This window comes from Nicotiana sylvestris, chromosome 1 (genome assembly GCF_000393655.2).
Source record: "Nicotiana sylvestris chromosome 1, ASM39365v2, whole genome shotgun sequence".
NCBI classification, from domain to species: Eukaryota; Viridiplantae; Streptophyta; class Magnoliopsida; order Solanales; family Solanaceae; genus Nicotiana; species Nicotiana sylvestris.
The window spans coordinates 137,949,849-137,976,944 of NC_091057.1; the positions used below are offsets into that span (position 1 = coordinate 137,949,849).

Here is a 27,096-nt window from a genome sequence, read left to right on the forward strand (position 1 = left end):
ATATCTTCTTGAAACATCCAGAGCCCTTTTTCTTTCATTCCAAAGTGCCCATGAAATACTAGGGGGAATATGTTCTTACAACCACTTACTTGATAAACAGATTTCCTTCTAGGCTCTTTCAAAATAAATCTCCATATGAATTGATTTTTGGTGCAACTCCTTCTTATTCTCATCTTAGGGTTTGGTTGTCTTTGCTATGCATCTAAGCCTCCTGTCCACAAAGATAAGTTTACTAGTAGGTCTATCCATGCAGTTTGTATGGGGTACCCTTTCGAGAAAAAGGGTTATAAACTTCTTAGTTTAGAAACTAAATCTTTTTGTGTATCTAGAGATGTAGTGTTTCATGAATCCATCTTTCCTTTTTCTATGCAAGCCTTTTCATTCTCTTCTGTTGATTCCATTCCTCCTAAAGTCCTTTGTGACTTCATTTTCCTTCTTCCTCTTTTCCGGTTCCTAGTTCCTCTTCTTCTATTTCTATCCCAACATTTTATTCTTCTCATCTTCCTACAATTTCTTCTACTTCTTCAGGTTCATCATCTCTTCCATCTAGTTCTACATCTATCCCTTCACTTATTAATGAACTTGATTTCTCACCTATTCCTTCTGGATCTAATTCTAGTTTTTCCCATATTAATGCACTTGTTCTCTCTTCTATTCCTGAATCTGCCCTCCCCACTGCAGTACCTCTAAGAAAATCCACTAGGACACATGTTGCACCTTCATACTCCAATGATTATATTTGCACATCAGTCACTACCTTTTTTTTCCAATGCCCTATGTCCAAGTATTTGGATGCACAATCTTCATCACATACAACATTATCTGAACATCATACCTATTCTCAAGCAGCTTTAGTGCCTAAATGGCAAGAAGCAATGAGAAAGGAGTTTGAGGCCCACGAGGCTAACAATACATGGCATATTGTTCCCTTACTTGATGGGAAGAAGGCCATGGGGTGAAAATAGGTGTACAAAGTGAAATTTAAAGCAGATGGATCGGTAGAAAAGTATAAGGCTAGGTTGATAGTGAGGGGTAACACACAAACTGCTGGGGTAGATTATAATGAGAACTTTTTTCACCAGTGAAGTGCCTTATTGCAGTAGCCGTAAAGAACCAATGGCCATTATTCCAACTTGATGTCAATAATGCCTTCCTCCACGGGGACTTGGATAAGGAAGTGTACATGAAATTTTCCCAAGATATTTTTGTTTTTTCTTCTCCTGCTTCTACTCAGCCATATGTCTACAAGCTCCAAAGATCTCTGTATGGGCTTAAACAGGCTTCTCGACAATGGTATGCAAAACTTTATAGTTCTTTGTGTTCGAAAGGATTTGTTCGTTCGCTCAATGATTACATTTTATTTACAAAAAGGACTAGCAGTTCTATGGTTTTGTTGGCTGTTTATGTAGATGATATCATACTTGCTGGGGATGATGTTTCAGAAATTTCAGCTTTGAAATCTTACCTTGATGACCAATTTAGAATCAAAGATTTAGGACAGCTAAACTACTTTCTAGGCATTGAGGTTATTTCCATTCCTTCTGGTCTTTTACTAAATCAAAGGAAATTTATAGTGGATCTTTTATTTGAACACAATTGCACTGATGTGTCTCCTGTTGTTTTTTCCATTAAGTTGAATTTGAAATTGAAAACTGATGATGGGGCATTACTTTCTAATCTAGAGAAGTATAGAAATCTTGTTGGGAAGTTTAATTTTCTTACTCATACTATACCTGACTTGAACTTTGTTGTACAGTATCTCAGTCAGTTCCTTCAGGCTCCTTGGGTTCCTCATTTAGCTGCAACATTGCTTTCATTGTGTTATCTTAAGGGTACAGTTGATTATGATATTCTTCTCAACAATTCTTCTGATTTTACCTTGCAAGGGTACTGTGATAGTGACTGAGCTGCTTGCCCAGATTCTCGTAAGTCTGTTACAGGGTTCTTTTGTTTTTTTGGTGAAAGTCCTATATCTTGGAATCAAAAAAGCAACCAGTGGTCTCCCTTAGTAGTGTTAAAGCTGAGTATCATGCTCTAAGTAAATTGGTGGCAGAACTGACTTGGTTGACTCGTTTATTAGCTGATCTAGGCATTGAAAGAGTGGTTCCTCTGTTTGTTTTCTGTGATAATCACTCTGCTTTAGACATTGCTCGTAATCCTGTCTCCCACAAACGCATCAAACACATCGAAGTTGATTGTCACTTTGTACGAGGGAAGTTATCTGAAGGCTTTATTGATTTGCATCTTGTTAGCAGCTCAAACCAACTGGTAGACATTTTAACTAAGCCTCTGACTGGGATAGCTCACCATGGTTTTCTCTCCAAGTTGAAGGTGCTTCCCCCTCCAACTTGCGGGTTGAGGGGGGGGTTGAGGGGGTGTTGGATAACAAGAACTGAGTATAGTATAGTTTTATATTTGTTATGTAGCTGAGGCCCAAAATGTAATTATTGGTGGTGCAGTAGTTAGGCCCAATTTTTGTAAGTATTGTTTCTTCACTTGAGGCATGACACATTGTATATAAACATCCACATCCAGAACCTTTAGATGGACATTTTTTCTCTATACAGAAATATCTCTCGATGTTGTTTCTCTCTCTCATCTACTGCACTCATTTTACATTTCTTTCCGCAAATTCGACCTTCCAATGAGCTTAACAACTCCATCACTCGGAAAGTTCCAGCATAATATATTGGAGAACCTGTGTATGAACTTCCAGCATATTATGCTGGAACTCCAGTATATTATACTGGAAGTTCACATGTAAAAAATTCGAACTCCAATATATTATACTGGAAGTTCACATGTAAAAAATTCGAACTCCAATATAATATACTGGAATATTTTCTGGATTTTGAACAGTGTTTTCGTTCAGATTTATCTTTACATGAAAAGTGGCTAAATTTCCGTTATTTTGAAATTGTGGCTATTTTTCAATTACCAGTTGTAAATCTAGCTATTTTTGAATTTCACCCAAGGTCTAGTTGTTTTGGGTGGTAGAATTTTGTTAAGAAAATTGAATATAATTCAATGAGAACACTAAGGTGCAGCACGTGCGTGCACACACTCACATTGCAGCTGTTCTTACTCAACTTTAACAAATCGAGTCAAAACATCCTTCTATGTTGAGAGCTATATGCATTTGAATATATCTTAGGGATATTAAGATTATAGTTGGGATCAAGATTTCCTTTAGGTTCTGTAAGCCATCGATCACTATTAGCGGTTGTATACATCTCACTTTCTGATATAACTACAAGGTTGCTAACAGGGCAGCAGCAATCTTATTTAGCGGGCTTTTGTTGTGGCTTCTTATTAATCTTTTATTCCACTTATTTCTATGTTATTGGGGATATTTTTTGTTTCTTTCCTGATGGGAAGAGCGTGTTTTGGTGCAATAATCCATTTGAGGAGCAGAAGTTATGAATATGCATAGCAAGATCGTTTGTTTGTATTGTCAAATCATGATATTATCAAGTCAAGTGGTTATGTCTGCAATATGCTTCCTCTGCACTTCAATGAATGGTGAAGTAAATGTTTCATAACGGAATAAATGATAATTGTGCAATATGCATCCTTTGCATTTCATGAACAGCAAGGTAAATGCCAATGTGAGAAGATTCAGCAGTATTCTATACTGTATTTAGTTCTTGATTGTGAAAGTGGAAATCACAGAAATTATGCATTTTTTAGCAACAGAGACTGAATAATCTTTTGATAACAAAGAGAAGCACAACTTTCTTAGTACAAATTTTCAGACAAGAACAAATGTTGCAGATATATAAATCCTATGAATACCATGTCAGTATAACAAAGACAATACGATCATAACGCTCGAGGAGGCTTTTCTAATAATGCAGAAAGATAAACTTCATCATTGGACTTGGGAGAAATAGCCCACTTATGCTTTTTGTACCTGAATTGCAGAAACATGTACATATAGTCATCCAGATCCTTTCTATTACAAAAGAATCGATCGATCCATAACAAGCCTCCTGGTCTTAAAACCCGATCCCAGTCAAATAGGATAAAATCCAACAGCTGCAGATCAATCCAACCATCCATAAGTCCAGATGTGTGGATCAAATCCATAGTGTTATCAAAGAATGGAAGCCTTTGGTTCAATGTCACATATAGTGGAATTAAACCCCTAAGTGCTATCGTCTCGCTGAAAGGAGCTCCAAGATTCAGTGCAGTCGAGATAATTGTCACATTCTGCTCTCTCATTCTTGCAGCAAAAGTCCCCGTACCAATACCAAAATCAAGACCAATTCTGATCTCCCCCGGCTTAATTCCCAAAACATCTTTGATCATAAAATCCACAGGAAGTGAAGCATTTGCTACCCATTTTAGCTCTTCTTTATCCATTTCAAAACATCCACTGCACTTAGTATAGCCTCGTTTAGGATTCTTACTCGATAAGCACTCGTAGTTCCTGCAAATATAATTGTTCCACCTAACATTTCTCCCATCCGGGATCCTCCATAAAGATTCATTAATCGGATAAGGCTTTTGATATTGCTTAGATGCCCTCGTCAAACACCTTCTCCTTGGCAATGGATCACAACCATTAATCATAAGCTTCTGCGCGATGTTCCAATCATCTTTACAATATGAACCAATATCATAATCCATATATTCCTCCAATTCTTTCTTCATCGATACACAAGCATGCCCTATCGTGTTATAAATCCCTTCTGTTCCATAAATGTTAACCTTCTTATGTCTATTTTCCTTCAGGGTAATATACTTTCGGATCTCCTCAATCACAAAGGTATTAATCAAAGGGTCTTCTTTAATTGTCATATTCTCAACTTTAGGCAATCTAATTTGCCTAAGGGCAATATGAGCTGAATATAAAGGCTTAATCACCTCTTCTTCCAAGAATCTCTTGTATTCCAATTTGGAAATACCACTTCTATGCAACTGATCTTTGTTCTTTTCCATTTCTTGGACAATTTTTTCAATCTTATCTTGCAAAGTTTCCATCTTCTTGAGCACTTCATCAACCCGAGAAGTTAGAGCTATTATGTCAAAATGATCATAGACATCGCTCGCGCCATAGAAATGGCGACATATATCCTCATCATGCATGAAAAATCCAGCAGAATAAAACCTTAACAAACTCGAAAAGCTCACGATTATAACAAGTGAACCTAGTATAAGCTGAATGCAACCCATTATTCTTCCTAATCTACATTTTCTAAAGCAAAAGATGGACTCACCCATTGTCAATACTAAAATCACAACAACTCTGTTCTAAACTTTCCAAATCAGATGAAACCAAAAGCAGAACAAAGATTGAATATCAGATTGAGTGCATTTTCTATAAGCATTGTGGGAGGATATACATTAGTGACACGTCAAGCAATGCAAACAGAAATGGAATTCCTATAATCAACTGAAGAAGCAGATCAAGTAACCTGGATTCAGCACCAAGGATGTAAAATTGAAACTGAAAAAGAAAAACAGTGATAAAAGCTCAAAAGGATAGCACTAAGTTGATCTAAAACTTCCAATGAAATGGCGTACATTAGCTTAAAAGTTAGCTTTAAACTTTTCTTGAAACCAATACCGAGTGAACTAAAGAGCTGGAAAATCGTGAACACTAAGCATAGACCACAGATGGGCATGTTCATGAGCTTGAATAAAGCGCAAATCTCGTGAAGGAAAGAGCAAAAAAGCACTAAAATCTAAGCAGCCAAATGGCCAAATGGGTGTTAAATTAATATATAATTTCAGATAATCGACTGAGATAGAGTAATTACTACACATTTATCAAGGATATACAAAATGTATTAGTCATGTGAGATAAATATAATATATGTTAGCGTTGACTTTAAGGAGCATGGTGGGTTAGGTTTCGGATAATATTGAAAGATGAGAAAGCTGCTTGTGGTGGCAAAGTCTAAAGAAAGGTCTTGACCGTTAAAGTTCCATTTGGTTTAAATTCAGGTATTGGTCGTTGAAGTTTTTTCCTAGCTATGACAAAGAGATATTGTATGGAAGTGAAATACTGGGTGGGTAAAAATTGATTCCATATTTTCGACACATTTTAAATTAGCGCATACAATATACTGCTGAAGATTGTAAAGGTTGATTCAAGATTTTAATGCATACAAAATATTACAGATTATTGTATAAGCTGATTTAAGATTTTAGGTTAGTGCATACAACATACTGCTGGATGTACAATTTGTTGTTACAATAGATATGAATTTCCTATAAACATATTATTTAGAAATTTTGACCTACGCATTTACATGCTTAGGTGACACTTCACTAACAATTACTAATAATTTTTCAGAAGAATTAACCTAAATAATCACTGAACCAACTACTTAAACTAAAAATGGACAATGAATTTATAACATATGTAAAATTTATGTAATATATACAGCTATTCTCTAATTTCTACAGAACCCTCTCTTAGTGGCCAATGCCGTTATGGAGAAAGAAAGAAAAAGGCATTAACTTAAATAGCCGTTCATCTAACTATTTAAATTAAAAATAGTCTATGGATATTTAATATATGTATAATCATGTATAATTATAATATAATCTATATATACCTACTAGGAAAAGTAAACATTGAATTCGATCAACTACTTGTATAAAGATCCGAGAAACAAATCCTGTCAGTGTCTCGTGGATATGGCCACATCCATTGGGTGGGCCGGAGATGTCCACTATTCCTCGAAGCCCACTTATGCCATCAGCGCTATTGGATCCGTAGTTTTGCAACTACCCAAGATGCTCTTTGCTCTTATCCAAAGCCCACATATAATGAAATTTATCATTTGCAAGTGGGAAAATTGTTGAAAATAACTAATATGCAACTTATCGTAACATTCGTTATATAGTACTATGTTAGACCCAGGCCACAATTTATATTTCAATGAAGTGTTTATAGTAGTTGATAATGGAACCTACCACTGCTTTATGATCTCTTAGAAACTTCTTTAATATTTCTCCGACCTAATAAACAGCTAAAGGAAAGAAAAGACACCTTCCATCCGTAACATGAGATTTAAAGTAAATAAAGGAAAACTTGGGAATCAAATTCTTTGATTTCACCATCCAAGTGTATAAGGATTTCATCCGTTTTCTATAATATAAATTACTGATAGTGATTCAGGTGTAAATGCTAATCGAAGTAACCTAATTCATGTAATCTATATGAGGAATATCCAAGAAATTATTACTACTGAAAATCTAACTGAATATAATCCTTTAAACCGATTGAATTTCAATCGTAGTTCGGCTACTGGCCCAAGATGATCTTTGCTCTTATTCAAAGCCCACAAGCCACAAATAATCTAATTCCCAAGTTTAAGGTATCCAACATATGATGAAATTTATTTTGCCATTTGCAAGTGGGGAAATTGTTGAAGATAAGGAAAAAAATATCCGAGGAAATCAATGTACATTATATGCAAGCTTAATGTTGTTTTCGTCATAGAGTACTATGTTACCCACATGCCACATTTATATTTCAATGAAGTATTTATAATAATTTCATAATGGAACCTGCCATTGTAATTATGTTCAAGGCAAGCCTGTCAATAAAGGTCATTAATAAACTTCCCATCCATAGCAAAAGAAAACCTAATTGTCAAATTTTCAGACGTCAAGACCCATCCCAAAAATTCTGCGGAATAAAAAAAGCTATAATATTTGGACTCTTTCATTTCCTTCCTCCAGGGATCCTCTTCGCCTGGTGGTCAATGAAGTGAGTGAGAATCATGAAGTTTCAATTTTAAATTCCACCATATGCAAAAATCACTAGGTGATTTCTTTCCATCTGTCGAAGCTTTGGAGAATATAATTATTGCTGGTGAGATATAACAAATATCCCGTCGAATTAGTCGAAGTACACACAAACTGATTCAAACAACACGGTCAGTAAAAAAATAATGTATTCCATATGAGCATCTAGTTTCATCATTAATGTTGTATTGCTTGATTCTTGGGGAAAGAATTTCCTACCAGATGCAGATAAAATCAAATTCTTTGATTTGACCACCTGCGTATAAAGATTTCATCGTTATCTATGGTATAAAATTACTCATAGTGATTGTTTTCTGTTAATTTTGTGATTCTGGTGTATCCTAAGTCCTAATCTACGTAATTCTAATACATGTGATCTATATGAGGCCATTAATTAGTCTTCTACATATTATATTGGGAAAAAAATTAAGTCTGAATATTGAAGATGAGTGTCATGACACGTGGACTGGTCAGAAGGTCAAAACGTAATAAATAGCCAAGAGGCACGAGCGACAACAGATAGGGGGAAAAGAAAGCAACATAGGTGTGGACCGTTACTAAAATAGGTACGAGTCTCGTACCTATTCGAGTCGTTTAAAGATCAAAGATCAGAAGAAGTTGAAGATACGAATCTGATGACGTAAAAGAGTCTAAATACAGCATTAAATGTCAAATACGTTAGAGAATCTGAATTAAATAGAAATGATTGTGTAACGTTTCTTTTAAATATCATTTATTACTCATAATTGCCTCATTAAGACAAAGGCATTATATTTTCTCTTAGAATCAACTATAAAAGGGGAAAGACTCAACATCTGTAGGGACACAAAATACTATTGAGATCTTACTGAAATACAAAACTATTTACTGCTTTACCATCATTCTCAAAAATATTTTATTTTCTTCTCCTGATTATCAGTAACCCGAATTTCTTTCTAGCTTTGACCAAAAACTCAGATTTTTGGTTAAACAAATTGGTTCCATTACCGGAAATCTGATAATCTTTTCTTATAAGCTACATCTTGTCTATTGTATCACCATGTCAAACGACAACACCAACAATAACAATGAAAACACTTTGGGAAACCCTAAAAATCAAATCCATCAAAATCAAGGAGATTTACATAACATTGAAGTGGTTCCCTCCCCTCAAAATTCACCACGTCAATCTCGTGAAGGCACTCCTGAATCTCGTGTTGTTCAACAAGAACAATCTGAACACTTTGAAGGTGGTACAAATGAAGCCTTACAAAAGCTAATTGATGCATAGGTCGGCAAAGCTCTTCAGGCTCTAGTTAGTCGATTGCCTGCTGCACCACCCACACCAACTCCTAATAATAATACATTGGAGAATCCCCGTTCTGGTCTTGTTAATTCTGGAAATGGAGGAACCACCAGTGAACCACAAGAAGGGGAACCAGGTAATTCAAATAATTCCTATTTGCAAAATTTAGTACTAACCTTGCAGAAACAGATTAAGGAACAAAATGAACGTATTGAGCAAATCCATGGAGTTCCGCCTGTAATAAAAGGAGTTGACATGGACAAATACTCACAACAACCTTGGAAGCCAAGTGCTGCTCCCCTTCCAATTCCGAAAAAGTTCAAAATGTCTGACATCCCGAAATATGATGGTACTACAGACCCACGTGACCACGTGACTGCATTTACAATAGGCGTAAAAGGTAACGACTTGACCAAACAAGAAATTGAATCAGTACTAGTCAAGAAATTTGGAGAAACACTCACCAAGGGTGCATTAACTTGATATTCTCTTTTATCTGAAAATTCTATAAATTCTTTTGCTGAGCTTGCAGATTCTTTTATTAAAGCACATTCGGGAGCACAAAAGGTTGAGAAAAGAATGAAAGATATTTTCAAAATCAAACAAGGAGATTCAGAGTTACTCAGAGACTTTGTTGATAGATTCCAGCGTGAAAGAATGACTCTACCCCATGTGCCTGACAACTGGGCTGTAATAGCTTTTGCAAGTAATTTAAATGACAAAAGTTCTGAAGCCACGAGAAAACTCAAAGAAAGCCTTCGAGAATTCCCTGCAACCAAGTGGAATGATGTTTACAACAGGTATAGTACGAAACTACGAATTGAAGAAGATACCGTACCTAAGTTTCATCATGAAGAAAGGGGTGGTTCCAGAAGATCATAAACCGAAAAAAGATCAGGTAAAAACAGGTACGATCCATATATGGGTCCTGTAGGAAAAGACCCACGGTCAAAACAAGATAGCCAGCAATATTATCAAAAATCGAGGAATAGGGACTCTGGTTCTTCATCGAAATTTAGAAATGATCGGAACAGATAAGAGTCACGAGATGATGACAGAAGTTTAAAGGCACGGTTCAACGGATATAACTTTAATGTAACTACCTCCGAGCTCGTGGTTGTTTTGAGAAGTATGGTAGAGAAGGTGCGGTGGCCTAAAGAGATGCGGTCAAATCCAAATAGACGCAATCCAAATCATTGGTGCGAATTACACAATGATCACGGGCACAAAACTTCAGAATGTAGATTCTTGCAGAGTGAAGTGGACCATCTATTGAAGCAAGGGTACCTCACTGAGTTATTTAGTGAAAAAGGTAAACAAGTCTATATGAAAAATAGGCAAGAGCCACCAAAGCCTCATTCACCCAAGAGAACAGTGAATGTGATAAGTGGGGGAGAAGATATTCACGGCATAACCTACAAAGCCTCCAACAAGGTTTCTAAAGTAACAATTACACACGGGAAACGGGTACGACAGGTTTTAAAAAATGAAAGTATTTCATTCGATGATGCAGATACCGAAGGAGTGATAACTCCACATAATGACGCACTGGTAATATCTTTACTTGTACATGATACTAATGTAAAACGAGTTTTGATTGATCCAGGGAGTTCCGTAAATATTATACTACTAAGAGTATTACGTGAAATACAAGCTGAAGACAAAATGATACCCAAGGCGCATACCTTGTCAGGCTTCGACAATTCAAGTGTGGTAACAAAAGGAGAGGTAATTCTAACAACCTTTGCTGCAGGTGTTGTTAAAGAAACTAAATTTCAGGTGGTAGATATGGAAATGGCTTACAATATGATCATGGGGAGACCATGGATACATGATATGGATGTTGTCCTATCAACTCTACATCAAGATATTAAATTCCCATCACCATAGGGAATTTGCCAAATTCGTGGGGATCAGCAGACAGCTAGGAGTATCAACGTTGTAACAGGTACGAGCATTGTAAATAAAGAAAAATAGCAATTACAGGAAACAGTTGAAGTATTCAAAGATCAAACCTCAGTTGCACAAGAAAAGACGGATTTAGACTCGAGACCTGATACAATTCAAGAACCTGAAGAGAATGAAAATATCAAAACCACAATTGAAGAACTCGAAGCTGTGATATTATTCGAACAGTGGCCTGAACGGAAGGTTTACATTGGAGCCAATTTAAGCTCAGATATGTGAGGTATGTTGATTAAATTTTTAAAAGCTAATGTGGACTGTTTTGCTCGGTCCCATGCTGACATGACAGGGATACCACCGGATGTGATGACTCACAAATTAAACGAAGATCCATCCTTTGCACCAATAAAGCAAAAGAAAAGAAAGCAATGGGCTTTCAAAAACCAGGTGATTCAAGATGAGGTCCAAAAGCTATTAAAAATTGGGTCAATCCGCGAGGTAAAGTACCCTAATTGGTTAGCCAACACAGTTGTTGTACCTAAGAAAAATGGTAAGTGGCGAGTCTGTGTAGATTATATAGATCTTAATAAAGCTTGTCCAAAAGATTCTTTTCTTTTACCACATACAGATCAGTTAATTGATGCAACTGCAGGACATGAACTTCTAAGTTTTTTAGATGCATATTCAGGGTACAACCAAATTAAAATAGACCCTAGTGATGAAGAAAAAACTTCTTTCATTACAGACAGGGGGACTTACTGTTATAAAGTAATGCCCTTTGGTCTCAAAAATGCTGGGGCAACCTATCAAAGGTTGGTCACCAAAATATTCCAAGAATATTTAGGAAAGACAATGGAGGTATATATAGACGATATGCTCGTCAAAACCCAGTAGTCTCATGATCATATTTCTCATCTATCTGTTACATTTGAAATTTTGCGAAAATTTAATATGAAACTCAACCCAGAAAAATGTGCATTTGGAGTTGCATCAGGTAAGTTTTTGGGTTTTCTTGTTTCTAACCGTGGTATTGAGGTAAATCCTTCTCAGATCAAAGCAATAGAAGAAATCCCTGATATCCTTACTAATAAAAAGGAAGTTCAAAGATTAACGGGAAGAATTGCAGCTTTGGGGAGATTTATTTCCAAATCCTCAGAAAAGTGTTTTAAGTTTTTCTCTGCACTCAAAAAGCAAGATCATTTTGAATGGAATGAAGATTGTCAACAAGCCCTTAGAAATTTGAAAGCTTATTTGTCAAAACCACCGTTGTTGGCAAAACCAAAGGTGGGGGAAAAACTTCTCATCTATCTGGCTGTATCTGAAGTTGCGGTAAGTGCTGTTTTAGTCCGTGAGGACCAAGGTAAACAATCTCCTATTTATTATGTAAGTAAGTCCTTATTAGATACTGAGACACGATACCCACAGCTAGAAAAGTTAGCATTAGATTTGATCATGGCATCTAGAAAATTAAGACCTTATTTTCAATGTCATCCCATTATTGTAGTTACTGTTTTTCCGCTTCGAAATATTTTGCATAAACACGAATTGTCAGGAAGATTAGCAAAATGGGCTATAGAACTAAGTGAATACGAAATCATTTATCAACCCAGGACTGCTATAAAATCTCAAGTACTAGCTGATTTCGTGGCTGATTTTAGTCAGGGGATGCATTTAGAAGCATAAAAGAATTACAAGTTTTTAATGGTGCAAACCCGGGGACTTGAGTTTTATTCACTGATGGTTCATCTAATATAAAAAGGAGCAGGTATGGGTATAGTTCTCATACCACCTACGGGTGAAATTATTAGGCAAGCTATAAAATGTCATTCTATAACTAACAATGAAGCAGAGTACGAAGCTATAATTGCAGGTTTGGAATTGGCAAGAGAACTCGGCATAACACAAATTATAATCAAGAGTGATTCTCAACTCGTGGTCAATCAAATAATGGGGACTTATACAGCCAGGGAATCTCGAATGCAAGAATATCTCGAAAAGGTACGGGAACTAATTAAGCAATTCCAAACTTGGAAGGTAATGCAGATCCCAAGAGATGAGAATGTGGAGGCAGATGCTTTAGCTAATCTCGCATCTGCAACTGACGTAGCAAACGACGCAAATGCTTCAGTCATACATTTATTTCATTTCGTTCTCGAACCTGATAAGAATGAGGTAAATTTTAATCATCTAACATGGGATTGGAGAAACGAAATTATTGCTTTTTTACAGCACGGAACCGTGCCTATTGACAAAGGGAAGGCTCACGCGCTTCGCAAAAAAGCCACTCGATATTGTTTTTATCAAGGAAATCTTTATCGAAAGATGTTCGGTGGACCACTGGCACGGTGTCTCGGACCCTCTCAAACAGAATATGTGATGAGGGAAGTGCATGAAGGACATTGTGGAAATCACGCAGGGGGAAAGTCGCTGGTAAGAACATTGATTCGAGCAGGATATTATTGGCCTAAGATGGAAGAAGAGGCAAACAATTTCGTGTCCAAATGTGATAAATGTCAAAGATACGACAATAATATGCACAGACCAGCTGAGTTACTACACCCTGTTATAGCCCCTTGGCCCTTTATGAAATGAGGAATGGATATCGTAGGTCCACTTCCACAAGCAAAAGGTCAGGTAAAGTTTCTACTTGTACTCACAGATTATTTCACTAAATGGGTAGAAGCAGGAGCATTTAAACAGGTACGAGAGAAGGAAGTTAAAGACTTCATATGGCGAAAAATAATATGTCGCTTTGGAGCACCAAAGGAGATCGTGTGTGACAATGGACCACAATTCATAGGAGCTCAAATCACAGAATTTCTTCAAAGTTGGCAGATTAAAAGGATAACGTCTACGCCATACCATCCAGTGGGTAATGGACAAGCGGAATCCACTAACAAAGTCATTATCAACAACTTGAAGAAGAGGTTACAGGATTCAAAAGGTAATTGGCCTGAGGTATTACCTGGAGTATTATGGGCTTATCGTACAACGACAAAAACAAGCACTGTAAAAACACCATTTTCAATGGTTTATGGTGCAGAAGCCTTAATTCCAGTTGAAATAGGTGAACCAAGCACACGGTATGTTCGGGCAACGGAGGAATCTAATAATGAAGAGATGCGGGTCAACCTTGATTTGCTTGAAGGAAGAAGAGAAGCTACATTGATAAGAATGACAACACAAAAGCAAGTAATTGAACGATATTACAATAGGAAAGCACGCCTCAGATTTTTCAAAATTGGGGACTTCGTGCTTAAAAAGGTGTTCCAATCTGCAAAGGCTGCTAATTCAGGAAAGCTAAGTCCAACGTGGGAAGGACCATACAAAGTTCGTGACATTGCGGGAAAAGGAGCATACGAGTTGGAGACAATGGATGACAAAGTTTTACCCTCACATTGGAATGACGTCCATTTAAAGAGGTATTACTTCTGAGAAAGTACCCATGGTCAGGTATCGTCATGTTAAAAAATTTTCTTTTGAATTATTAAAGTTTTACTAACGATTTTAGATGCTAGGCAAAAACCCTAACTCGTGCCAAATGATGAGTCACGACCTGCAAGGCAAAATGGAGTGTTCTAAAATTCCCAGCCCAGGGTTACAATTAATCTGATGGAAATACACACGAGTTAGGCAATCTTCATCTATAATCGCACCTTCGAGTCCCGTATATTTTTATGTTTCAGGAAAAGGACCAAATTGAAAGAAATAAACAAGTGTTTGAGGCTTCATACTTCACCGCTCAAACACTTGGGGGACTACATATTATACACAGATACGAATATCGAACAAAAGTCGGCCACAAAGAGATAAGTGTTGAGAAAAAGTTACGAAGTCTTCGGCATTCATCATCGTGTTCAAGAAACACAAGACATTTATCATAATGTTTTTCCCATGAGAACAACAGAGTCATCTCTCAAACTCATAAACGAAGTCACCTCTCAAATCCTTCTTAATATATAAAGATAGGGTCTTGGCTATGTACTAAAATAGGTTATGAAGAAAAATCTTGTTTATTTTATATTATGTAAAAATCTGTTACAAGAAAAACAGTTATGAGAAAGTCATAAATGGATTTTAATACATGTAATAGTCAAAAAAACTTGTTAAAGTTCATGAATAAAACTTGTCAAAGTTGTTTCATACAAAACATGTGTATTCCTATTTCTTTCATCGTATTATAACACCATTGTGAAGTTGAGACGTCTTCTTCATTAAGTGTCGATAAAATAAAAGGGCCCTCTTTTATAAACCTCATGTTAATAAGTCATAAGAAGAATCATAAAACATTTTCAAAGGATAAAAATGCTAAACTATTCTATAAGTCCTAAATAAGTAAGGAAAAGGCAAGAATAAAACACATTGAAGTACTAACAAAACTTCTTAATATAATTAAAAAGACTAAGTAGAAACTTAGTCAATAAAAGTTTATACAAGTTCCCCATTATGATAACTGGGGACTTTCACCAAAAAATCCCTTAAAAATTAAGGGATAAAACCATCATCCAATTGAAGGGGTTAGCACATCAGAAGTTGCAATATTAATTTCACTTTCAGCCACAAGCATGGTGGCAACTTCTGAAGAAGCAGCAACAGGAACGGTTTCAGCTGAGCTTGAAATGTTTGGATCAACGAGGGAAGCAAGAGTCACGGAAGCTTCAACTTCCACAGACTGATTCATAGAAGTTTCACCCTCTGAAGCTGGAATTGCAACATTTTCAACTTCAACTGCCATAGCAACGACTTCTTCATTTAAAGGTTCTTCAGCCACGGGAGCTTCAATTGACGGAGAGGGAAAGTCAAGTGGTTGTTGGGTTCTTTCAATGGTCTCTAAAACTTTGGCCAACTCTGAGTTTAAATCAAAGTTTTCTTGACTGACCTCCATTAAAGCATCACGACGAGAGTTTAGAAAAGCCCAACTCACCTCTATGTTAAAATTCTCCTCAAGAAGTTCATACTCCCTTTCCCACATAGCAATATCATTCTTTAACACTTGATTTTCGGCTAAAGAGGATTCAAAGGATGCTTCAAGGGAGGCATGAGAACTCTCTAAGGTACGTACCTTATCAGAAGAGATTTTTAAATCAGCTTGAGCTTGAGTCAAGCTTTGCACTAACTCACATGCATACTCTTCTTTCTTGGCCAAGAGTACCTTAAGTTCTCTGATCTCTTCACTACAATTTGATAGTTGTTCTGAAAATGAACACTTAAGGCTTTCCTTATCTTTCTCAAATTGGCTTGAAGAAGCCTTGGCAACTGCTACCTCAGAAGTCAGACCTCGCTTTTGTTGCTCCAGGAGATTTCTACTCTCTAGCAATTCTTCTATAGTTCCCTGAACATTCTCAAAATGCTCTTTCCAATTGACCGCTTCTAGTTGTGCTCCCCTAGCTATTTCCTCAGCCTCGTGGATAGACTTTTCAGACTCACGGGTTTTCTTTTCCAGAAGGAAAATTCTTCCCATCAATTCTGTACCAATGAGGTTAGCCTGCAGTGACAATTTATAGAAATAAGAATTTTTTTTTTAAAAAAAACTTGTTAGTAAATAAAGGAAGAATACATTCAAAGTAGAATGAACAATGTCATTCATCAAAGTTAAGCAGCTATGGTTGTCCATCTTCTTCTCCTCAATATCTCCAATCAAAGGCCTAAGCCAGTCAGCTGCTCCACCGGACTTCCTTAAAAAGCTGTTGTTAGCAGGAACTTCAAGCGTACCGCTCCTCATAGCCAAGTTTCTGCTACTAGAACCCTCCTCTGCATATTGAACAGAGGAAGGGGGAGCTATAGAAGGAAGAGTGGTAGAAGAAGTGAAAATAACAGGAGTCATAGGACTCGAAGCAGGTAAGGGAGCAGAAGTAGGTAAAGAAGCAGGAAAAGAAGGAATGGGAACAGAGGAAGAAAGAGGAACTTCATCTAAAATTGGACCTAGTTCTCCACTTTCAAAACTACCAACGAAGAGACGATGAATAGATTCGTTGGTGTCCCTCGGAGTGGTTTCATCTTCAGAGGGAATGTGAACAGGTTCAGTAAGAGAGGCACAGACAGGGTAACTTCAACTTCATTCTCGGAACTATGCGTCTCCTGGATCTTGGTCTAGCTATCAAAGAGGTGTCTTCATCCTCAGAATCTTCTTCTACAACTTTCCTCTTTGACAGCCTAGCTTGAGTTCTCTCCACAGAAAGAGAAGTACCAGAAGAGGCTCGAAGGGCAGTAGCCACTTCGGTTGTCATTCCTCGAATAGCAAATCCTGACAAAAAGAAGGATTTAAAAAAAAGAAGTTAGAAAAAATAAAGGACTTGTCATACGAAAAATGATAAAGAGATGCATACCGTGAGTTTTCACTTTCCAACCATGTAAATTGGAAATGGATTTCCACGTTCTCGCCTCCATAGACATGACTTTCATGATTAAATCTACCCAACCAAGGAAATTAGGAACGGGTTCCACATCTCCCATGGTTGCTATAGAAAAGCAAAAAAGGATGAAATTAGAAAAGAAGTTGAAATTCTTAAGAGGTAAGAACGGTAAGTAAAAAAACTTACGTGCAAAGTTCCACTTCTCAGGGAAGGGGATATTTGTTTCACCCACCAAATCAACTGTGCATACCGCAACATAACGAGTGTACCACCCGCGGTCCTTGTCATCTTCAGGGCTTACTAAGACCCTTTTACTTCTTGCAGTTAGAGTAAAAACTCCATTGCAAAATAACTTGGGTTGGTAAAGATGAATAAGGTGGGGAAAGGAAAAATCAACACCGGCTTTAACATATAAATACCTCAAACAAGCCACTGTTCTCCATACAAGGGGACCAATTTGTCCCAAACAAATTTTGAAAAAACGACAGAAATCAAGTATGACTGGGTCAATAGCAGGAATAAATCCCAAAGTGAAGGGGTAAGTATAAACAAAAGAAAATCCAATCCTAAAAGAAGATATTCTTTGATTTGGATTAGGGATTACTATACGAAAATCACTTCTCCAGTTGCAATCTTTTCGAACAATAGAAACCAAAGGTTCAGTGATTAAAGAAGGAAAAGTGTCAGCTTTCTCTAAATTGACAACTTGCTCACGAAGAGATTTCCTATCATTCTCAAAAGATAGGTCGTTGGGTACTATTTCCTCAACTAAAGGCTCTTGAAGAGGCTCAGGAAGTTCTTTACCTTTAGAGGAAGATTTCTTAGTAATAGAACCTCTGGAAATAGTACCGGAGCTAGAAGAAGGCATGACAGAACCAGAGGCACCACCACGAACGGATCCTAGGCTACAAAGCCTGCCTCCTCTTCCTCTTCTATGTCTTATAGGGGCATTGGAGAAGCTATCAAGAATTGGGATTCTTTTAGGGTTCGGATTCGGAGATGCCATTGTAGAGAAAAGGATGAACTCAAGGAGAAAGGAGTAGAAATAAAGAGTAAAGGATCTGTTAAGGGTTTATGAAGAAAAGGACAAAGGGAAAAAGGATATATATGTATATAATAGCAACCGTCAAGCAAAGAAGTGTAATGATGGAAAGCCTATAATAAAGGCAACTATCGCTTCGTGACTATAAGGGATGAATAAACCTTGGAAAAAGGCTACAGAATTACAAAACCAAACGAAAGGTGACACGTGTGCAGAGCATTAAATAGAAAAGACAACTGGGGTGTCAGTACTGTCATACCATTGATTACAGCAAAAAAATCCCTTTTTGTGAAGGTCCACTTCCCAAATATTTAATAGATAAATAAATGGAAAGTAGGGAGACTATCTATATTGGGAAAAAACTGAGTTTGAATATTGAAGATGACGTGTCATAACACGTAGACTGGTCAGAAGGTCAAAACGCAATAAATAGCCAAGAGGCACGGGCGACAACAGATAGGGGGAAAAGAAAGCAACATAGGTGTGGACCGTTACTAAAATAGGTACGAGTCTCGTACCTATTTGGGTCGTTTAAAGATCAAAGATCAGAAGAAGTTGAAGATACGAATCTGATGACGTAAAAGAGTCTAAATACAACATTAAATGTCAAATACGTTAGAGAATCTGAATTAAATAGAAATGATTGTGTAACGTTTCTTTTAAATATCATTTATTACTCATAATTGCCCTCATTAAGACATAGGCATTATATCTTCTCCTAGAATCAACTATAAAAGGGGAAAGACTCAACATCTGTAGGGACACGAAATACTATTAAGATCTTACTGAAATACAAAGCTATTTACTACTTTACCATCATTCTCAAAAATATTTTATTTTCGTCTCCTGATTATCAGTACCCGAATTTCTTTCTAGCTTTGACCAAAGACTCAGATTTTTGGTTAAACACATATATATAGGGAACTCGTTGTCTTTCAATTGACCACCAGAAAAAAGGAATTACTTGTATCCTTGGCAGACAAATTAAACATCTCATTACGTTTCATACCAGAAAAGGTAAGAGATCCAAGACTGAAAATTTGACTAATGGGATGTCAATAAATATTTGAATTTGGAACTTCAGCCTAAAGTGGGAACAGCTAGTGGCTTATCTAACCAAAAATATCTCTTTGAAGTTTGAATTGAAGCAAAAATAAACAGCTTTACAATGTAACATCGGAATGAAAATAAAAGCTCTTAACACAACAACAACCCAGGAAAATCCCACAAGTGGGGTTTGGGGGGGGTAGTATGTACGCAGACCTTACCCCTACCCCAAAGGGGTAAAGAGGCTGTTTCCGAAAGACCCTCGACTCAAGATAATAAGAAAAACCAGAAAAACAAAAGGGGAGAACATTAGTTTCACCATAGAGATCATAGGAAAAATAGGAACCTAAAATGCATAAGAAAAATACAAGACAGAAATGATGGCTAGTAAATAGATCTAGCACCGAAAAGAGAAAATATTAAGACACGACAATGCCCCTAGTAATTTTCGATTAAAACCTTACCAGACTAGGCTCACAATGGAACAAAGTAACGCAAGACTCAACTAGCTCCTAGCCTACAACTGTAATACTCGACCTCCACAAATTTCTATCAAGTGTCATGTCCTCGGAAATCTGAAGTCTCGTCATATCCTGTCTGATCACTTCTCCCCAATACTTCTTAGGCCGCCCTCTACCTCTTCTCGTGCCCTCCATAACCAGATGCTCACACCTCCTCACTGGAGCATCTAGGCTTCTCCTCATTACATGCCCGAACCATCTGAGTCGCGCTTCTCGCATCTTGTCATCAATAGGAGCCACGTGCACCTTCTCCCGAATATCATCATTTCTAATCTTGTCCATCCTGGTGTGCCCGCACATCCACCTCAACATTCTCATTTCAACTACTTTCATCTTTTGGATATGTGAGATCTTAACAGGCCAACACTTTGCCCCATACACCATGGCCGGTCTAACCATCGCTTTATAGAACTTACCTTTGAGTATTGTTACCACTCTTTTGTCACACAAAACTCCGGATGCTAACCTCCACTTCATCCATCCTACCCCAATACGGTGTGCGACATCTTCATCAATCTCCCCTCCCCCATGGATAATTTACCCAAGGTACTTGAAGTTTCCTCTACTTGGGATAACCTGTGATTCAAGCCTCACATCCACGCCCACTTCCCCCGACTCAGTGCTGAAAAAACACTCCAAGTATTCCGTCTTCGTTCTACTCAGCTTGAAACCTTTAGACTCAAGAGTATGTCTCCAAACTTCCAGTCTCTCATTAATACCGGTTCGTGACTCATCGATCAGAACTATGTCATCGGTAAATAGCATGCACCATGGCACCTCCCCCTGTATATGGTTTGTTAACCCATCCATCACCTGGGCGAATAAGAATGGACTGAGCGCAGAGCCTTGGTGTAACCCCATTTCAACCGGAAAGTGCTCAGAGTCGCCTCCTACCATCCTAACCCAAGTCTTAGCCCCATCATACATGTCCCTAATCGCCATAATATAGGGAATCGGCACACCTTTTGCCTCCAAGCATCTCCATAAAACTTCTCTAGGAACCTTGTCATACGCTTTCTCCAAGTCAATAAACACCATGTGCAGATCCTTCTTTCTCTCTCTGTACAGTTCCACCAACCTCCTAACAAGGTGTATAGCTTCTGTGGTTGAACGACCCGGCATGAACCCGAACTGGTTGTCTGATATAGACACTGTCATCCTCACCCTTGCTTCAACGACCCTCTCCCATACTTTCATGGTATGACTCAGTAATTTGATACCCCTATAATTATTACAACTCTAGATATCACCTTTGTTTTTGTACAACGGGACCACCGAACTCCACCTCCACTCATCTGGAATCCTCTTTGCCTTGAAAATAACATTAAACAGCCCAGTCAACCACTCTAAACCTACTCTCCCTACACCCTTCCAAAATTCCACTGGAATCTCGTCTGGTCCGGTTGCTCTTCCCCTACTCATCCTACGCATAGCCCCCATGACCTCCTCAACCTTGATACGCCTGCAGTGCTCGAAGTCTCGGTGACTCACGGAATGCTCCAATTCGCCTAGCACAATATCCCGATCCCCTTTTTCCATTCAGAAGTCTGTGGAAGTAAGTTTGCCATCTCCTCTTAATCTGGGCATCTTCCACCAGTATCCTACCATCCTCGTCCTTGATGCATCTCACTTGGTCCAAATCTCAAGCCTTCCTCTCTCTCAACTTGGACAACCGAAATAACTTCTTCTCCCTGCCCTCTTCCCCCAGTTCCTCGTACATACGGCTATAAGCTGCAGTCTTCGCCTCTGTGACCGATAGTTTAGCTTCTTTCCTAGCTACCTTATATCTCTCCATGCACGCTCGCATCTCCTCCTCACCTATGCTCCCCAATAACTTCAGGTATTTCGCCTCCTTCGCTTCCACTTTACCTTGGACCACTTCATTCCACCAACAGTCACCTTTATGCCTACCAGATACACCAGTCGAGACCCCTAACACCTCTCTCGCAGATGCCCTTATACAGTATGTTGTTGCTGACCACATAGTGTTTGCGTCCCCACTGCTCCTCCAAGCTCCCATAGCCAACAACCGACACTCCAACTCTTGGGCTTTATCCTTAGTCAAGGCTTCCACCTGATTCTCGGTGATCCCCGAGCAGACCGTTTTGTCACGACCCAATTTTCTAACCCGGTCGTGATGGCGCCTCTCGTGAAGACAAGGCCAGCCAACTAACCCAAATCGTATCTTTAACAATTATTAAACATAAATGAATAAATAAATACAGCTTAACGACAATAATAACCAGTGTTTAAAGCCCAACATAACCCGACCGGGGTGTCACAAGTCACGAGCATCTAAAGAAATCCTAAACACAACTACAGGGCCAATAATATACAAAATTAAATTTTGAAATTCTAAAGACAATGTCCGGTGTCGCGAACGCTGGCGGTAACCTTGCTCAGCTACAATAGTAATACCTTCAATGAGCTAATATCCCGCTACCGGGTGATCAATACCTGCAGCTGCACGCGAGGTGCAGGGAGTAAAGTGAGTACTCCGACCCAGTGAGTAATAAAAGTAACTACAGTCCGAAGATAAGAAAATCCAGTAAATACACAAAGTAAGCTAAAATCCAAATATACAGCAACATATGGAACTGAGCAGCTAAACAACAGTATAAATACAAATACATGAATGCAATGCAATGCATATGATGGTACATTCCAGTACCCACTGCGGCGTGCAGCCCGAGCCATCCATATTTATTTATCGTCGACAGCGCTCACTGGGGGTGTGTACAGACTCCGGAGGGGCTTCTACAGCCCAAGCACAATATCTTGGTCAGTCATTGTTACCTGACCGGTCAGCCCATTGTTACCTGACCAATTTACATCATACAGTGCCATTGTTACCACTGTTTCAAGTATATCATACAGTGCCATTGTTTCCATTGTTTCAAGTATATCATATAGTGTCATTGTTACCACTGTTTCAAGTATATCATACAGTGTCATTGTTACCACTGTTTCAAGTGTATCATACAGTATCATTGGACTCCGGAGGGGCTTCTACAGCCCAAGCACAATATTTTGGTCAGTCATTGTTACCTGACCGGTCAGCCCATTGTTACCTGACCAATTTACATAATACAGTGCCATTGTTACCACTATTCCAAGTATATCATACAGTGTCATTGTTACCACTGTTTCAAGTCACTTTATAATCAGTCCAGAAAATAATATAATAAGCCCCTTGGGCATTTACAAAATAGAAGTTTCCAACCCGAAATACATTTAAAATGTCATTTGAGTTTTCATCACTTAGAATTACGGCTAAGTTTGCAAAACAGTAATTAAAACCTTGGACTGAAATTAAATGATATTAATCCCCGAAGGATTCTACAAGTCGGCACAAAGCCCCCAAACATGGCATTAAGCCCAAATATCATCAATACATGTGCATATCAGTCGCCAACATATTATAAGTATCAATACAATGTGCGAATCAGTCGCCAATATACTATAATTATCACTCGGGATGGACCAAGTCACAATCCCCAATCATATACGACTCCGCACCTGCCATGGGATGCGTGTCACGCCTCAATATAGCGTTACTATGTGAAAGTCCGGGGTTTCAAACCCTCAGAACAACAGTTGCATCAATTACTCACCTCGAACCGGCTACTTCTTTAGCTCGCGATGACTTTGCCCCTCGAATTGGCCTCCACGTGCGCCGAATCTGCCCAAAATCGCAACGAATATGTCGCATTATGCTAAAGGGACAATACCCAATCGAAAGCAATAAAAAAATATCGAAATTCACGAAATTTGCTAAACCCGAGCCCCGGACCCACTTCTCAAAATCCAAAATTTTTTACATCAAAATGTTCCTTTTATCGCTACGAGTCTATACATACCAAATTCACAAGAATCGGAGTCCATTTGGCCCCTCAAATCCCAAATTTAGAATTTCAATTTCAAGCCCTATTTTCTTACAATTTGGCTATATTTTCATGAATTTCAAGGATGATTGCACAATATAATCTTGTATTTAGTTCATAGGACTTACCTCCAATCACTTTCCGTCAAAACCCCTTCAATTCCCGTCCAAAAGCTCTCAAGGTTGCTCAAAAATGGTGGAAAAATGGGTTGGGTTCGCGGATGAAATGTTAATATTTCGGAAGTACTGTTCACGGGTCACTATTCACGATACTGTTCACGGGTCACTATTCACGATAATGTTCACTGGTCACTATTCACCCGCGCGGTTACTGTTCACTGCTGCAGAAAATACAGCAGCTTTTTATGAAATTTGCAGCACAACCATTTTTCACTAAAATGGCTTTAACTCCATCATACGAATTCGGAATTAGACGATTCTTGTTCCTATAAGTCACAAATAATAATACGAACACAAATCTTCAATCGAAACTCAATTCGGAGCTCGTTTGCCCAGTTCAATACCCATTTCGCTCGTTAAACAATTAACTCACATTTCACGTCAAAAATCCAATCGCGACTTGATGAAATTAAACCAAAACTTCCAGATCAGTCCTATAATTCATGATTTAAATTCGGGAAGTCTTGAAATCAAATTTGGATCTCTAGAACTAAAAATGAACCTTTAGATCATTACATTTATGCTCAAAACGGCAAAAATCTTCCAAAAATGACCCGTTGGGCATCCGAAACACACCCGAGGCCCCCGGGACCCCGACCAATAATACCAACCAGTCCCAAAATACATTACGGACTTGCTCGAGGCCTCAAATCACATCAAACAACGCTAAAATCATGAATCAACCTCCAATCCAAGTTTTATGAATTTCCGAACATATACTTTCGATCAAAAACCCGACCAAACGATGTCCGAATAATCTGAAATTTTGTACACACGTCAAAAATGACATAACAAAGCTACAGCAACTCTCGGAATTCCATTCCGACTCCCGAATCAAAATCTCACCTATCAACCCGAATTCGCCAAAATACTAACTTTGCCAATTCAAGCTTAATTCTACCCCGGTCATCACAAAAATATTCCGGACACACTCCTAAGTCCCAAATCACCTAACGAAGCTATCCGAACCATAAAATTTGCATTTCGAGCCCTCTAACACATAAGTCAATATCCGGTTGACTTTTCCAACTTATGCTTCCTTAAGAGAGACTAAGTGTCTCAAACCTTACCAAAACTAGTCCGAATGACTTCAAATTTTGCACACAAGTCACATTCGATATTACGGACTTGCACCAACTTTCAGAATCGCATTCCGACCCTGATATCAAAATTTTCACTTCCGGTCGAATTTTCTCAAAAACCTTCAAATTCCTATATTTAGCCAAATGACTTCAAAATGACCTCCGGACATTTGAATTCACTTCCGATTGCGCTCCCAACTCCAGAATCACCATACAGAGCTATTCCCAGACTCGGAATCCCAAACGGACATCTATAACTCTGAAATGCCTTCCAACCCAAGTTTATGAAATTCTTCTAAAATACTAACTTCCACAATATACGCCGAAATGCTCACGGGTTTATCCAAAACCAAATCCGGACATACGCCCAAGTTCGAAATCATCATTTGAACATGCTGGAACTTTCAGATCCCAATTCCGAGGTCGTTTACTCAAAATTCCAATCTTAGCCATTTTCTTCAACTTAAGGTTGCCGCAATGAAAAGTTTCTTTCCAATTTGACTCCGAATTTCTTGAAATTCAATTCTGACCATACGTACAAGTCAATATACCTAAAATGAAGCTGTTCATGACTTCCAACTGCTGAACGACGCGCTAGAGCTTAAAACGACCGGTCGGGTCGTTACACGTTTCCTCCTCGATAACCTAATACCAACGTCTATCACCAAGAGTCTATGTTGAGTCGTGAGTGCCTCACTCGGAATCACCTTGCAATCCTTACACAAACCGCTGTCACACCTCCTAACAAGAAGATAGTCAATCCGAGTCTTCGCTACCCCATTTTGAAAAGTAACCAAATGCTCCCTCCTCTTCGGAAATCTAGAGTTCGCAATCACCAACCCAAAAGCCTTAGTGAAGTCCAACAGCGTGGTACCTCTTCCGTTCCTCTCCCCAAAGCCAAATCCTCCATGCACCTCGCCATAACCACCTGCGCTTGCCCCAATATGACCATTGAAATCCCCTCCTATGAATAGCTTCTCGGCAGGCGGGACCTGGCGCACAATCTCATATATCCCCTCCCAGAAGCGCTGTTTAACCTCTTCAGATAGGCCCGCATGCGGCACATAGGCACTAATGACGTTCAGGGTATACTCTCCAACCACCAACTTAATAACCATCAATCTATCATTCACTCGTCTAACTTCGACCATAGACTCTCTAAGTTCCCTATCCACCAAGATACCTACTCCATTCTTACCTCTCTTGACTCTTGAGTACCAAAGTTTATACCCGTCTGCATCCCTCGCACTCGACCCTACCCACCTTGTCTCCTGGACATACACTATGTTGACCCTCCTCTTTTGGAGAATCTTCGCCAACTCTATAGACTTACACGTCAATGTACATACGTTCCATGACCTGATTCTTAACCTATAGGCACCCCTATTCCTTTTACCTCTCTTGCCTCCCTGCGCACCCCCTAACCCCTGCCCTACCTCCTACCCTACACCCCGAGGACATGACCTCACTCGACCATCCCAGACCACAACCACTATACCTACGACATACTAAGGGGAATCAATAACACACCCAAAGCAATGGACCAAGATAGGCAAAGACAGGCTACAACTAATTAGTTCACTAATACAATGGATACACTAATATGAACTATGACTGCAACAACTTAACTAACACAATGAAGGGGACAATGAAAAACGGGAGGTACCAAGTCCCGCCAGTAGAACCTGGGAGTTGTCTTGGAATATATGTCTAAATTGCGTCCACTTAGCACGTTCGCATCCAACTCCTACTGACCCTTGTCGGGGTTGTTCCTTTTGTTTGCACCCCCGCATCTCGCTCACCGAGAGTCCCTAACCTGAAATACACACATAACACCAGGAAGACAAACAAAGTCAGGGGTTGTCACCGCTACCACTGGTGAGGCCCCTCCTGTAGCAAATGAGAGCTAAAAGGTTGCAAAAGAAGCAAATGAGTACTGAAGTATAAATGAACACTCAAAATTCCAATTGTCTCATTTTCAATTTGTTTAATTCCAAATTGTAAAAAGGCTGCAATGGCGAAGCAGTTATC

General features: G+C 38.6%; 3 protein-coding genes across 3 annotated transcripts; all 3 read right to left on the reverse strand.

Annotated features, from left to right (window-relative positions):
* Positions 1 to 3,700: 3,700 nt before the first annotated feature.
* On the reverse strand, positions 3,701 to 5,747 carry LOC104232543 (probable methyltransferase At1g29790). The gene has a single exon (XM_009785769.2). The coding sequence runs from the start codon at positions 5,224 to 5,226 to the stop codon at positions 3,823 to 3,825; it is 1,404 nt and encodes a 467-aa protein (XP_009784071.1). The 5' UTR covers positions 5,227 to 5,747; the 3' UTR covers positions 3,701 to 3,822.
* Positions 5,748 to 20,457: 14,710 nt separating this feature from the next.
* On the reverse strand, positions 20,458 to 20,958 carry LOC138875028 (secreted RxLR effector protein 78-like). The gene has a single exon (XM_070153836.1). It carries the CDS (start codon positions 20,956 to 20,958, stop codon positions 20,458 to 20,460), a length of 501 nt encoding a protein of 166 aa, XP_070009937.1.
* A 604-nt stretch (positions 20,959 to 21,562) lies between these two features.
* Positions 21,563 to 26,216, reverse strand: LOC138875034 (uncharacterized). The gene is made up of 2 exons (XM_070153843.1): positions 25,773 to 26,216; positions 21,563 to 22,105 (listed from the first exon to the last, which is right to left on the reverse strand). Exons 1-2 carry the CDS (start codon positions 26,214 to 26,216, stop codon positions 21,563 to 21,565), a joined length of 987 nt encoding a protein of 328 aa, XP_070009944.1.
* Between the last annotated feature and the right edge of the window lie 880 nt (positions 26,217 to 27,096).